General features: G+C 40.5%; 1 protein-coding gene across 3 annotated transcripts in view; it reads left to right on the forward strand.

Annotated features, from left to right (window-relative positions):
* Positions 1–5,975: 5,975 nt before the first annotated feature.
* Positions 5,976–16,187, forward strand: part of LOC311052937 (ADP-ribosylation factor GTPase-activating protein 2-like) — a 32,239-nt gene continuing 22,027 nt past the window's right edge. For all 3 annotated transcript variants that reach the window (XM_084068254.1, XM_084068255.1, XM_084068256.1), the window contains exons 1-5: positions 5,976–6,107; positions 9,368–9,486; positions 11,386–11,458; positions 13,165–13,296; positions 14,613–14,696. In XM_084068254.1, the coding sequence (XP_083924380.1) occupies positions 6,036–6,107; positions 9,368–9,486; positions 11,386–11,458; positions 13,165–13,296; positions 14,613–14,696 (480 nt within the window). In that variant the 5' untranslated portion in view covers positions 5,976–6,035. The remainder of the gene's footprint in view (positions 6,108–9,367; positions 9,487–11,385; positions 11,459–13,164; positions 13,297–14,612; positions 14,697–16,187) is intronic.

The following is a 16,187-nucleotide window of genomic DNA, read 5'->3' on the forward strand; positions in this document are numbered from 1 at the left end:
CTGAACAGGAAGAACCAGATCGCTACAACCATAAAGAATTTGGTAGTTTGTCCGCTTAATTAGTGGCCAAGCGTGAACAGGTGGATTAACACACAACACCTTGGCACCTTTTTGTGCCAAGGACCCCCAAATTGATATATATTTGGCCACAGACGCCCATCTGAAAATGTTTTGTGCCAGGGACTCCCAGAAGAGAAGATTTGTGTTAAAAAGAAATATATATTTTTAAGTCAAACACTTCTTATATATATATATTATTGAAAATATGTTTCAATAATATTTTAAAAAATTGCAGATGTACAAGCTCGCAGCACCAGCTGTGAGCTTGTAGATGTGCTATTTTTGAGAACCACTCCCTAGTCAAAAAATCCTATAGGACTTTCAAAATTTCCAATAGGATCCTATAGGATTTCGAAAATCCTATAAGAATCCTATAGGATTTTCCAACGTTCCAATAGAATTCCATAGGTTTCAATTAAATTAAATTAAATTCAATCTTTATTTCAGACCCAGGGAGATCCATATCACAATTATACAACACAACAAAATAGAACTTTGGAAACTTTGGAAAATTCCAAAGTTCCAATAGAGTCCTATAGGATCATGAAATTCCTATAAAATGGTGTGACCAGAGGACTCTCCTGACTGCGTGTGTGCGTGCATGCGCTTCAGTGACGAGACAGCACTATGAAAATGGGGGTCCTTGACATGGAAATATGGTAAGCTAAGCTTTAACAAGCCCCCAAACACCACCAATATTTACAAGCGACTTTACAGAAAAAGAAGCCCATATAGTCGCTTATAATATAAGTGGATATGCCAGCACTGCTTAAAACACTTGACACCCAACCGACAGACAGAACAACAGTGCAAACACAATAAAAAGACTAATATGACCAATTAAAACAAACAAATATCATAATACTAGTTAGATAAAACTTTATATAATAATTACACTTGATGCATATGTTAAGCAACACTTATAATGTTTAATTTTCATATTTTTTAGCTTACTCTAACACTTACACAATCCTTTGCATTTCATATCTATTTTCTGTATTATGTCATCATTAGTAATGAAAGTATACATGTTGTGGCTGTGTCCAGTTTATGGTCAACTGTTATATGTGCTAAAAAGGCAACGGGTGAGACCGACACCCAGTGAAGTCACATTCTCTGGACATAAATATTTGGAAGGCAGTGAGGTATGTCATGATCCTTATCCCACATTTTTTTGTTGAGGTTGAGGATACACCAACATAGATTCATTTTATAAGAATCTGTTATTGTGATATATCAGTGAATCTTAGAATCTAAATAAATAAGAATAACAATTTTAAGAAAAGCCATTAGAATTCTGTTTGTAGACATGCCATGTGGTATCTTGTTTTGAGTTATAGCAGCAGGACTAAAATGGTGGAAAATTACCCTAACCCCTCATGGTTTTAATGACACACATGGAAAATGTCCCCAAAGTGGGGAGAAATCACTTCTCTTAATGATTAATGTTGAATATAGTCTAAAAGTATTTTCATATTTTCTCAGGGAAAAGAAGAATAAGTTCTCCAATTCAAGTCACCACAAAAAAGTCATAAAATATGGATCACAGGATCATGGTCTTCAAGTGCCGAGACGTCACAAAATTCTACAACATGGGCACCAGCTGTATTGGTTGTAAACTAGCAATGACACCTACATTCTTTATGTGAACTGCTTTGTACCGGTGTGCCCATATGTGTGAGTGATGGCTCTGGGATCTATAGCTGCCAGTTCATGGCACTTTATATTGTCAGGTATTTATCCGAGTATTCTGGGTCCAACACACATGTCCACTATATACTGTATAGCATCATGTAAATCCTTTGCAATTATAAATAATTGTACACTTAATCTTTTTCAATGCAAATCAAGGGGTGCTTTTCAAGACCTCACACAATTATACAACATGGGCACCTGGCATGAAAATGACATCTGCATTGGTTTGAAACTAGTAACGAACACCTATTTTTTTTTTTTTTAAATGTGTGCTGCTTTGCACTGGATGCAAGATACAGTAGGGCCCATAAGTGTATAGTAGTGAGAGAGCGTTGACACTGCACTGGGTACTGGGTTGGTTAATGACACTGGAGGAATGAGACATGATACTCCAGCCTGCAGACATACAGTCTTGAGATGTTTTGATTGAATACCAGTACGGAAGTACAAATCACAATACAAGGTCCTCTAAACTGGATCGCTCATAAAAGCACTTGGCTTATTTAAAATGAGATCCCTGTGCACTCAAATCATGATGACATTTAAGACATACAAATATACACTACTATGCAGAACGTCATACAATCAGCTTATGTTACTGGTATGAAAAACAAGAAATATGTAGCCTACAATAGACAGTTTTAGTGGGAGGGGAGGGGGAGGGGGGGTAGGTTAGGACTTTGACAGGGGCCAGTTTGGAATTGCAGCCTCCTGAAGGTGATTCTTTAGGGCAGTTTTGAAAGTGAGTAGGGTTTTACACTCCTTTACTCCTTTGGGTAGGGCATTCCACATTTTTGTTGTATAGCATGAGAAAGAGTTCATTCCCTTGTTTGTGCCAAATCTGGGTTGAACATGATCAGTGGAGCTTCCTCTGGTGTTATGATCGTGGACTTCATTTACGTTTTGGAAGTATTTTGACAAATACAGGGGGATCCCAATGTTGTGTCGAATCTTGTAGACCAGGCCCAAGGCAAGTTGCCGTACTCTGTCCTCAACCCATCTGAGCCATCCAACCCTAGTTTGGGCCGCGAAGGCAAACCTCTAGTTATTATTATTATTATTATTATTATGTATGTGTAGCACCTCAGCTATTATTACTCTCCGTAGGAGAGTTTTGTTTTCACTTTCTAAATATGACACACCGATTGGTCAAGCCTCACGTGACACGTGACAATACGGTGAAATACTGTATAAATACATGGCATCACTTTGACAGTGTCTTTGCCACTGTCAAAGTGAGGTAAGACAGGAACCATCACGAAATGGCTGCATGGCTGATACATAATTGGCAGATAGGACAGATAGGACACTTATATAGACAGGAGGGATATGACACTTACACAGACGGATAGGACACTTACAGTACACAGACAGGACGGATAGGACACTTATACAGACAGGACGGATAGGACACTTATACAGACAGGACGGATAGAACACTTACACAGACAGGACGGATAGGACACTTACATAGACAGGAGGGATATGACACTTACACAGACAGGACGGATAGGACACTTACAGTATACAGACAGGACGGATAGGACACCTACAGTATACAGACAGGACGGATAGGACACTTATACAGACAGGAGGGATAGGACACTTACACAGACAGGAGGGATAGGACACTTACATAGACAGGACGGATAGGACACTTATACAGACAAGACGGATAGGACACTTATACAGACGGATAGGACACTTATACAGACAGGACGGATCGGACACTTATACAGACAGGATGGATAGGACAGTTAGAACATAAGAATTAGAACATTCCCAACATTCCCAACACAAGTCTGGTAAGAGTGAGGTAAGACAGGAACAATCACGAAATGGTTGAGAAATGGCGGATACTGTAACAATTGGATAGGACACTTACACAGACAGGACGGATAGGACACTTACACAGACAGGACGGATAGGACACTTACATAGACAGGACGGATAGGACACTTATACAGACAGGAGGGATAGGACACTTATACAGACAGGACGGATAGGACACTTATACAGATAGAACATTCCCAACATTCCCAACAGCGGAGAGTTGTGCTCCGAGGAGCACTTTTTCTAGTTATTATTATTATTATTATTACTCTCCGCAGGAGAGTTTTGTTTTCACTTTCTAAATATGACACACCGATTGGTCAAGCCTCACGTGACACGTGACAATACGGTGAAATACTGTATAAATACATGGCATCACTTTGACAGTGTCTTGCCACTGTCAAAGTGAGGTAAGACAGGAACCATCACGAAATGGCTGCATGGCTGATACATAATTGGCATAGGACAGATAGGACACTTATATAGACAGGAGGGATATGACACTTACACAGACGGATAGGACACTTACAGTACACAGACAGGACGGATAGGACACTTATACAGACAGGACGGATAGGACACTTATACAGACAGGACGGATAGGACACTTATACAGACAGGACGGATAGAACACTTACACAGACAGGACGGATAGGACACTTACATAGACAGGAGGGATATGACACTTACACAGACAGGACGGATAGGACACTTACAGTATACAGACAGGACGGATAGGACACTTAGAGTATACAGACAGGACGGATAGGACACTTGTACAGACAGGAGGGATAGGACACTTACACAGACAGGAGGGATAGGACACTTACATAGACAGGACGAATAGGACACTTATACAGACAGGACGGATCGGACACTTATACAGACAGGATGGATAGGACAGTTAGAACATAAGAATTAGAACATTCCCAACATTCCCAACACAAGTCTGGTAAGAGTGAGGTAAGACAGGAACAATCACGAAATGGTTGAGAAATGGCGGATACTGTAACAATTGGATAGGACACTTACACAGACAGGACGGATAGGACACTTACACAGACAGGACGGATAGGATACTTACATAGACAGGACGGATAGGACACTTATACAGTTATACAGACAGGAGGGATAGGACACTTATACAGACAGGACAGATAGGAAACTTATACAGATAGAACATTCCCAACATTCCCAACAGCGGAGAGTTGTGCTCCGAGGAGCACTTTTTCTAGTTATTATTATTATTATTATTATTATTATTATTATTATTATTATTATTATTATTATATTATTATTATTATCATGTATGTGTAGCACCTCAGCTGTTTCAGACTTTCCTAACATTCCGCATTCTGCGCTTTTTTTTTTTGTTGCCTGGCGATGGCCTTTTTTGGCACTTATCAGGAGCCGTAGTGACGTCAGCCTTACGTAAGCGTGTGTGGGGTAGCGTTGCCATGTCTGCTTATTATAGGCCTAAGCGACTTTTGGCTTGCTTTTCTGTTGCTTGTAAATATTGGTTAGTTGCAGGTTGCGGTTTTTTAGGCTTGTTTTTAAAGTGTAGTTGCTTATTTGGGCTTGTTTCCTAAACCAATGGTTCTAAAATATTTTCATGTCAAGGACCTCCAATTAATATGTAATTATCCAAGAACCCCCCATAAAGTACTGTAGCTAAGTACAAGTTTGAGGTATTTTTTACTTTTTTTTTTTTTTTTTTTTTACTGGAGTATTTCCAATTTGCAGTACTTTTACTTCTATTCCACTACATCTCAGAGGCAAATATTGTACTTTTACTCCACTACAATACATTTTGATACCAATACGTTTGTACTTGTTTTTCTCAAGTAAATTCAGAATGTCTAACTTCTACTTGCAACAGAGTATGTCTACATTGCAGTACTACTGTTACTTTTACTTAAGTAAAACATTTGAGTACTTTTCCCACCACTGGGTAGCCTACAACACTCAAAGGCTCTATTCACAGCAGCCATATTGTGAAGACATTCACAGGTGTTACCAATGATACTAATGAAGGCTCTGTTCCATTCTGGTCAAACAGAGTCAGGGTGCTGATATTGTGCATTGGCCCACTGGAAACACTCTATTACATCAGTGGGTCTACAGTTGGGGTCCAGGGACCCTCATGGGTCCCAGGGCCCCTTATGGGTGTGTAACTCTGAGAGTGTACAAATGGAACCAAATGGGTCCATTTGGTTCCATTTGTACACTCTCAGAGTTATGGGGGTCGTGGAAACCACTGTGCTACAGAGCCTTCATTAGTATCATTGGTAACACCTGTGAAGGAAGTGATAATATGGCTGCTGTGCATAGAGCCTAGCCTATTACGTGTGCAAGTGCACTCTCGGTGCGCATAGCCGAACGCACCCCATTTGCTTATTTATCTCTCAATATCTGGCAACGCCGCTAGCGTAATCAAACGGGCCAAGATGGCGACGGAACCAAATAAGACTGAGATCCTGTCGATCTTCAAAAGACTCCGATCCGTCTCCACTAACAAGGTACAAACACACACACACACGAACACGGCACACATACACTGTTCAGATGACTGGCGTTAGGCATCGGCCTCTGGATCGTCCGATCCCAGCTCCAGAACAGAGCTTACAGTCCATGCTAATGCTAATGCTAAGGCCCTGCTGTCTTTGTGGACGGTGGAGCTGCTCCTGTATAGAGCCACGTCACTCATTCTCTAAATGGCATTAAAAACAACCCTCTGATCCAGTTATCTGATCTGACAACAATGTGTTATTGTTGGTCTCATATGGTCTGTCGTATTGCTCCACAATTCCTTTACTGTCTTGTTTCCTGTGTGAGTGGACGGATGTCTGTCTGTCTCTACAGGTATCTGTCTGTCTCTTGATATCTATCTATCTTAATATCTATCTATCTTAGAATCTATCTATCTTAATATCTATCTATCTTAGAATCTATCTATAATAGTATCTATCTTAGTATCTATCTATCATTATATCTATCTTAGAATCTATCTATAATAGTATCTATCTCTTAGTATCTATCGATCTAAGTTTCTCAGTATCTATCTCTCCATCTATCTGCTGCATACACTGTATACAGAGAACAGTGAAACTCTTAATAAACATACATAGTTTTATGTTCTGTAGTTGTATTTACTTGCAGTTACATGTAATGACGGTGAAGATTATATATCAATCATTTAGCTGGGTGGCCCCTGAAGGTCCCTGGACCTCACGTTGAGAACCATTGTTAGTTCAGTGATTCTCAACCTTTTATTTTCTCTTTTTTTTTAAATGTCAAGGTCATTGAGGACCCCCAGTTTGATATGCATCAGGCCACAAACCCCAGTTTGATACCATTTTGATTTCTTTGATCTCTGGGAGCTTGTAGATCGGCTATTTTCACAATTTTTGCCTCTTATTATTTGACAATTTGGCCAATGTTTGACCATTTTTCTAGAGATTCGGGCCTCTTCGCGGCCCTCACATCTATAAGCCTGGCCCACACATGTAGTCGCCTACAATATAAGCTATATAAACTGCCCACAAAAAGATAATTATTATCGTTGATTAGTCACCTTCACAACGAGGTATAACTTGTATGGATCGTGCAATCGTGGAATAAGTAACACAGCTAAACGTGTGGATAGCGCCTCCAAAAGAATTGTCAAAATCCCCAAATATGCTTCTGTTGGTAATCGCTCTTGTTTTGATCGACCTGCCAGCACACACCTGCTGAGAGGTGAGTGTGTGTGTGTGCCAGTCACAGGTGTGTGTGACTGCCTGGCACCTGAACATGGGTCTTGCAACTTTGTGTGATGCTCCAAGCAGCAACACTGCCCCATGGAAAGATGTCACGTTTGTCCCTTCAGGATAAGGGCCATGGTGCAATAGGGCAAGTGAAGCTGGTGTTCCGTTGTGGGCAGTTATTTCAGACCATTTTCCAAAGCATACTTTTCTTATTTTTTGTATATTTAGGAAACGATTGACAATTTACCATCGAGGTGCCCACTGGACCTGTATCCGTTGAGGTGCTGCTATATAACACTGGTTCTGAAAGTGGGCTCCAGGGGGTCCCCTGCCAAATCGAGGAACAGTTTTGAATACTTAAGCCCTAATACATTTTGTCTATAGCAGATGTACAAGCTCACAACACTTGTCGATCTGCTATTTAAAAAAGAAAACATGTTGATAATTCTTCTCTTATGGACGTTATCTAGTGGTTCTTCAGCTCTGTATATACGACTGAGTAGCAAGCAACTTGGATGCTATCTGCTAAGTGGCAACAAGCTCCATTGACAGCCCATTCATGATAAAGGACATAAAAGTCCTATCTGATTGTATTAACCATTTCAACCCTCTTGATAAACTAGACCTGAGCTGTCTATGTACTTGGACAAAGCTCTGCTGTTTTTGGTAGAGATGCTCCGATCGATCGGTGACCGACTCGGCTTTGACATTCGATCACAGGTAAATTCACCGATCCGATCGCCATTGTATGGAGGAATATTATCTCTCGGTAAAACATAGCTGAATGGAGAAGTATACTCTCTCGGTAAAACACTGTTGTAAGGAGAAGTGTTCTCTCACTGTTAAGCACAGTATCTCTAACAGTACGTTTTAACAGTACAATACTATCCTGATCGCCCGCTGTTAAAACACACCGTCACAGGCTGCAGCTCCTTACCCCCCACGGTCAGCACACGCGCGTGTCTGACACAGAGAGAGGGAGAGGCGCAGGAGGAGAACTAGCCCTGGTCTCAAAAGTGAAGTTGTCAACATTGTAAAACGTCTTGGTTGGATAGACCACTGGAATAATAACTGATCATCATACATCTCAAATATAGGTCTACTACTAACCTTTATTGCTGTTGTCATCTCAAATTGACCAGCCAAACTAAAATCCACCATTTTAGAGTGTTGCTCCAACTTCCTTGGATTAGATCAGAGTGATCAGAGTGATTCGTTTTCAACACAAATGCGCATATTATTGCTAGTCAGCTGTAACACTAGCAGGTTAACAATGGCTCGTTGAGCCTGTATGTGCATTTGACTACATAGGCAATCAACTGCACTAAGTATTGGCATCTCTAGTTTTTGGCTAATGTTGTCCCCAGAATATGGATGCCGTGGTTCAAACGATGATAAACTCAACCAATATTGCACCTGTGCAGACTGCAGATAATAACCTTCTTGTATCCGTCAAGTCTTGTTTTATAATAAATAAATAATAATAATGGTAATAATAATCCACTGTTGTCATGTTATGGGAAACGTTCTGTCAAAACACTTTGCAGCCATGATTTGACTGCACAGTGCAAAGAGTGTTTGAGTTGGGAAGTGCTCGTTACAAATCACTTGACGTCCTGCATACACCACCTGTTTCAAAATGTACAGTACAGGATGTGGAGTGATTTTAGAATGAGGGCTTCCAAACTCTAGCACTTATGCAGGTTAATGTTAGAATGAACTTAGAGTTCATTGAATATAATCAGCATTGTAAATTGTGATAAGCTAATAGAAATATTTGACAATAGTATTGTTAGCTTAGTGTCTGACTGAGGGTTATCATTTTGGAAAGGTGTTTATTAATTAACTTCATAATGTGTTTACGCGGCAGATATTTACTTTTTTTACTGTAATATAAACTAGCTCAATCAATCAATCCAAAGTCTCAAGTACAATGTTAACCATCTAAGTAAAGTGAATGCTTTCAACTTTCTCAGTGGCACAATGCTTTCATATCTACGACAAAAACATTGCAATTTATTATTTCCACGCAGGCTTGCTTTGACTGTTCAGCCAAAAACCCCAGCTGGGCCAGTATTCCATATGGGGTGTTCTTGTGCATCGACTGCTCTGGAATCCACCGTTCACTTGGAGTGCACCTCAGTTTCATCAGGTAAGGCAGTGGGACATTATTATCAACTGTCAAGTAGCCTCAAAATGTCATCAACTCTCAGTTGTTGCCATCTTAACTACTTTCAACCTGGCGTTGAAAAATAGCTGATTAATTGCAATGCTTTGTGTGTATTGGCTATTTTGCAATTTTCACGGGTTAGTATTAATGATTATGAATTCTGGAATTATTCTAGCCATTGAATTTTGTTTTATAGATGATTTTCACTGATTATTATGTGATTATTAACACATTATCCGGGAAAGACGCAGATCTGCGTTCTATTTAATCAATCACTTGCCCGCCAAGAACGCAGATCTGCGTTCTATTATCTTTTTTTAATTCCACAAGGGGTGCCCTAACACAGCTTTGGAATGATCGATCGTCACTCAGAGAAGAAGTAGTCGGATGTGACGTTATTCCAAAAAAACAGTCATCCATCCACCCTAACTATGGGATTTTTAGAAAAACACTCCTAACTCAGTTTTTTTTTTGCATTGAAAACCACCTGTTTTCAACGGGCCATAGCCCCAAAATGGCTGCTCGTGGTTGGAATGTCATTGTCCCAGTGGCGTTTCAATGATCGTCTATTTAAGGTAATTACGCTGGCAAGGGTATAAAAAACAATGTTTAATATCAAGGCAGGTAATGTGTTAAGTGAAAGTGATTGATTTAGTGTTTTCAGTATGTGGGTTTTAAGCATCAACAAGAGCTTAATTACATTGGATCCATTGGAACACCGGTAAAAACAATCAATATTTCCTTAAAAGTTTTGGACACACGGTTTCCACCCCACAACCATGATATAGTATATATAGATAGATATGATCTAAAATAGTATATACAATATATTGAAGATCACTTTTTATTAGCAAGCAAAAGTGCTGTGCGATGGAGCATAAATGGAACTATCATCTGTAGTGCTTGGGTCTAGTTGACCATGAGAAAGTTGTTTGTGGCGCTCGGGTGGCACAGTGATGAAGTAGCTGTCCGGGGGTTCACTCCACGTGGTCCTACGGGCTGGGGCGGCACCTGTCAGCAGGGAGTGTTGGGCGGGAGGTGGCCTGGGATCAATACCTTTTTCGGGTTTATGATCCGGTCGGGAGCGTCATCCGCATCATCAGGCGGCCGGAACCCGCAAGCCTCACCCTCTGGTAACTCCGGCAACGATCAAGGGCATTGCGGGGCGGCAGTGGCTCAGGGGTAGAGTGGCCGGGTAGAGTGAACTGGAAACCGCAAGGCTCCCTTAGAGTTAGTGTCGAAGTGTCCTTGAGCAAGACGCTGAACCGCTAATTGCTACCGATGAGCAGGTTGGTGCCTTGCATGGTTTCCTCCGCCATCGGTGTATGAATGTGTGTGACTGGGTGAATGTAATGCACCCATTCACCACTATGGATAAAAGCGTTATATAAATGCACCATTTACCATTGTAATGGGGCCTACCTAATAAAATCCTTGACGCGGCGTAGTTTAGCTTTTTTTTCAAATGCAAAATAAATGTGAGTGTACTTTCCGGAGACTATTTAGCGTCTGTCTACCTTTGTCATCCCACAGGGAAAGTCTATTCCATTTAAATAGGGATTGGGGAAACAAACAGGGGGAACCGAAACAAAGCGGCTCCGCCAAACCGGAACCTGCAACTTCCGGAAGTGGAATTGCTTTTTTTTCATTTTCAGTAGGCGTGGCCTAGACCGGATCACACGGGCAATTTAATAACGAATACCAGGTTTTCCTCCGAGGTGGAAAGACTGGTGATGCAAGGTTAGGCGGGAGGAGTAGGACGAAACAGCAGTAACAACACGTGTGGAGTAAAACTAAGAACTAAATTGGGGAGGAAAAGGGGCAGATAGAAAGAAAGTTGTTTGGCTGTTGATTTTCCATGTTTTTCGCTTTTCCCTTCAGATCGACTGAATTAGACTCCAACTGGAATTGGTTCCAGCTCAGATGTATGCAAGTTGGCGGCAATGCCAATGCGGTAAGATTACCTATTGATTATGAGAAGTCTCTTAGACACATTAAACGTAATATTAGTTTACATTCGTGACTTGCATTCGTGACTGTCATGACTTAATTTATCCCATTTAGACCGGTAATGAATTTGTGTCATTTTTAGATTTCTTTGGCTATTGAAAAATAGCAGATATACAAGCTCATAGTGCGGCATCGAGTGCTGCGCTATGAGGTTGTAGATCTGCAATTTTTGAAATATATTGAAAATGTTTGCAAATCGTTGAATGAATATATATATATATATATATATATATATATATATATATATATATATATATATATATATATATATATATATATAAACATTTTCAATTATAATCTTTGCTTCTGGGGGGTCCCTGGAACAAAACATTTTGCGATGGGGGTCCGCAGCCAAATGCATATCATTTTGGGGGTCCTTGACGTGAAAAAGTTTGAGAACTGATTAAAGCAACATACTTTTTTTTTTTAAACTGTTAGGATTTAGAAGACATTTGTAGAATCCCCCCCAGAAGATTTGAGTTACAAATGTTCGCTTAAAAAAATATAAATATATTCAAAGAGTTGCACAAATTTTCATGATTTTTCAGAAAATAGCAGATCTACAAGCTCATAGCGCGGCACTTGGTGCCACGCTATGAGCTTGTAGGTCTGCTATTTTTGAATTGCCCAAAGAAATCTTAAAATGACACAGATGCGTCCCCGGTCTTAATGGATTAAATCAGTGGTCCTCAAACATTTTCATGTTAAGTATTCCCAAATTGATATGTATTTAGCCACAGACACCCATTCTGAAAATAGCCGATCTAAAAGCTGTGAGCGTGTACATTGGCTACTTTCGAATACTGTAGCTAAAGTATAAACTAGGCTTAATGTGGGTAAACCGATTTTGATGCAATTTAAGTAACTAATTTAGCTGGGGAACCCCTGGGGGTCCCGGCACCCCACTTAACTTTGAGAACCACTGATTTGAAAGGCCAATATCATAAAAGCCAGTATCAGCCAACGGTATCTTTTCAAGCCTTCACAATCTGATGGACATTGTTATACATATTATGTAACCTAGTTATGATGATCATGCAGACCTACCTCGCTCATGTGTTCCCGTGTTTGTGTTACTTAGGCTTGTTTTTCTTGACCTATAGTTTCAATGTACAGATTATTATTTTTACAGTAATTGTTTTTAGACAGATGCTAGGCAGTGGTGGAAAAAGTACTCGCATGTTTTACTTAAGTAAAAGTATCAATACTGCAATAATGAAATACTCTGTTACAAGTAAAAGTCCGGAATTCAAAATATAAAAATCTTTTGAAAATAGCAGATCTACAAGCTCACAATGCGTCGCATTGTGAGCATTTCATCTAAATCTACAAAGTAACTAGTAACTAAAGTTTTCAAATAAATGTAGTGGAGTAAAAGTACAATATTTGGATCTAAGATGTAGTGGAGTAGACTTAAGTACAGTACTTAAGTATATGTACTGTACTTAGTTACTTTCCACCACTGAAGCTAGGTTTTAGATTTTACTCTGGTCCTAGTTTACTGAGGCACTAACTACACTGTCTCTCTGCATAGGACGTATGCGTTTACCTTGCTCTGGTTTAGAGCGTCTGATAAATGTCTAAATTGTAAAATTATATCCGATAAGTCACAGCAGGTGCACTTACTCTCCTCTTTCTGTCTGTGTCCAGACTGCCTTCTTCCGCCAGCATGGCTGCGTGACCAATGACACGAACGCCAAATACAACAGCCGCGCAGCCCAGATGTACCGGGAAAAGATCCGACAGCAAGCCAATTCCGCTTTGTCTAAATACGGCACCGATGTGAGTATCAAGATTTGTTAAAGATACATACTAAAGGCTATTTTTTACAGTGGATGTCTGGAGTAAAGTATCAAAACATGTGTTTTGATGTGTCTGATACATTCCCTGATGTTCTTTTCCCCAAGTGAAACATGCATGGCAATGGCTGACATAAGAGAAAAGAGAATGCACACAGACAATAAAGGTCTCAAGGTGCACAGCCCAACAGCATAATGAGATGAAGAAAACAGCCAGCACTCAATTAAATGCATTCTGCTATACTGCCACCAAAATGTGGAATGAACATTAATGACAAAAATGTTGTGGGCTCCCTACCCAAACTAACCCAAAATAATTCCTGTCCTTAAAATACAAGTGAACATAGTTTAACTCCTTCAACACCTTGATGGTAGAATCCTCTGCCCCCACCCCTCCTTTCTCTGTAAATATACCGTATACCTTTAGTTTTATTCCAATATGTTTTATATTGTATTATACTATGTATTACTGATGAATTGAGTACCACGATGGAAACAAGCCACCTAGGACAAACGCGTCCGTTGCTCTGTCTGGGTGAGGCAAATGCATGTGAAAGGAGTGCTGGCTGTTTTCTTCTTCCAATGGCTGACCTAAGCCTTGCAAAGTGAGCAGTGTGTATCGTCTGTGTAATCTTGGCAGATCTATTTCAAAGTCCACATTAAGCTGTTCATGAATGAGTCACAGCAGTGAAGTAAGCCAAAACAGATAGCATCTACTCAAAGGTTAGGTTTGTCAATTTAGACTTAATAAAAAATGTAGATTCCCTTAATTAACCTCACTGATTATAGAGAAATGTACCGCATTGCTGCTGCTTCTCACTTGGCTTAAAGGAAAAGTTCGCCCAACGTTATTCGTACCTTTAATATGACGTTATGATATCCTATGTACTGTACGAGTGGTACAGTACATAAATTCCATAACTCCATAACGGATCCGCCACAGTTAAAAACCTGCACCTATGGTCCTTGCTTTAAATCGAATTAGTATTGTAATAGCTTTCTTTTTTCTGGAAAGATCTGATGTTTACAGTGTGAGAACACTATGCAACCTGTTGTTCTTGAATGCCCTCTACCGTAAGCCGCGCTTTAGCGACACTTCCTGAGTGTAAAGGTTTGCATCAACCGGCTTGTTCAATCCAATTGTGATGAGGTTGTGCTATGCATGAGTGTACAGTGTGATAAAACCGGTTCTGGAAACGGTTCCAAATATGATGGAACCAATTCTGGTTCCTCAATGTTGGATCCGGTTCCAGATCTCAACCCTAACCAGAAGCACAACCATTGTGTTCTTCCTCACAGCTATGGATCGACTCCTCTGCACCCAACGCTCTGAACACAGCCTCTGAGAAGAAAGAGGCCGACTTCTTTGCAGAGCACACACAGGTTGGTAAAAACAAGTCTGTCTATAAAGCTGCAAAGTGCAAACTATGTTAAATTGGATAAAATGGCATCTGCATTATGCAGACCTAAGGGATATTTCACTTTCAAACATGTTTGGGTTCATTTTAACGTTTACTCAGGCTTTAGTGAGTTTTTAACACATTACTCGCCAAGGACGCAGATATGCGTACTATTAAATGCATCACTTGCCCGCCAAGAACGCAGATATGCGTTCTATTTTTTTGAAAATTCCAAAAGGGGTGCTCTTAACAGACTAACACAGCTTAGGAATAATCCCTCGTCACTCAAAGAAACAAAAAAAAAACGGAAGTCCGTCCGCCCCAACTATAGGATTTTTAGATAAACACTTAAAACTCAGATACATTTTTTTTGGGATGAAAACCACCCGTTTTCAACGGGCCATAGCTCCAAAATGGCTACGAGCGGTTGGAATGTTATTGTTCCAGTGGAGACGGGGATTCCTCCCCCAACCCACAGAGACTTTTTTTGTACACAACGTGGCTTCCACAGCATTTCAAAGATTGTCTATTTAAGGTAATAAACGCTGGCAAGGTGATAAAAAACTGTTTAATATCTTGGCGGGTAATGTGTTAAGTTGCTTGATTCAGTATTTAGATATTTCATGTTCATCCTATCAGACACGCCCCCTTCCTACACAAACCCATTGTAACTTAAAACTCAATGTTAACCATGTTAGATACAAAAACACTGGTTAGTGTCCTTCTAATGCGTAAGGGGGCTGTGTTTGTGTCAATTACAATTTTCATTTATTGTCTCCGCCAGGCCGAAAGGCATGGCGAGAGAGTATGTTTTACCCTCCGTCCGTCCGTGCGTCCGTGTGTGAGTGTGTCCGTCCTTCTGTCTGTGACCAGCTAATCTCCGCCACCGTTGGCCCGGTCGCTGTGAAACTGCACACACACACTCCCTGGATGCCACGGCAGAACCTCTGCCCAACATTTTTCAGATCAGCCTGTCATAGCGCCACCATGAGGCCGACTTTTGCAAAACACATTTTTTAATATTACTCCTACAGATTTTCTCCAAATAACACACAAATCGGTACACAGTATTTCTGTAGCCATGTGATCAACACGGATCTGTCCGATTTTCCATATTCCATCCTGATTGGCTAAGATTGGCTTCCAAAGTTAGCAGGATTGGTTCATTTTGAACAAAATGCCTCAAATCATGAACGCAGCATGCACTTTCCGTGCAATTTTCCACGTACATTCCCACTTGGCCCAGGAAGAAATGTCACTTGAAAAATCTCAAATCAGCCTCATGGTGGAGCTGTAACAGGCCGATTCACGTTTTTAGCTATAACTGCACCGATCTGCGTGCAACTTTGCATGCACACTCCTTAGAGGCCAAGGAAAGACCTTTGCCGTGCATTTTTCACATATGCCTTTTAGAGCGCCACCAGGAGGCTGAGTCCGTTTTGAACAAAATTCCTCAATCATGAACGCAGTGTGC

The sequence above is a fragment of the Gymnoscopelus microlampas genome (assembly GCF_963454915.1).
Source record: "Gymnoscopelus microlampas genome assembly, chromosome: 1".
NCBI lineage: Eukaryota > Metazoa > Chordata > Actinopteri > Myctophiformes > Myctophidae > Gymnoscopelus > Gymnoscopelus microlampas.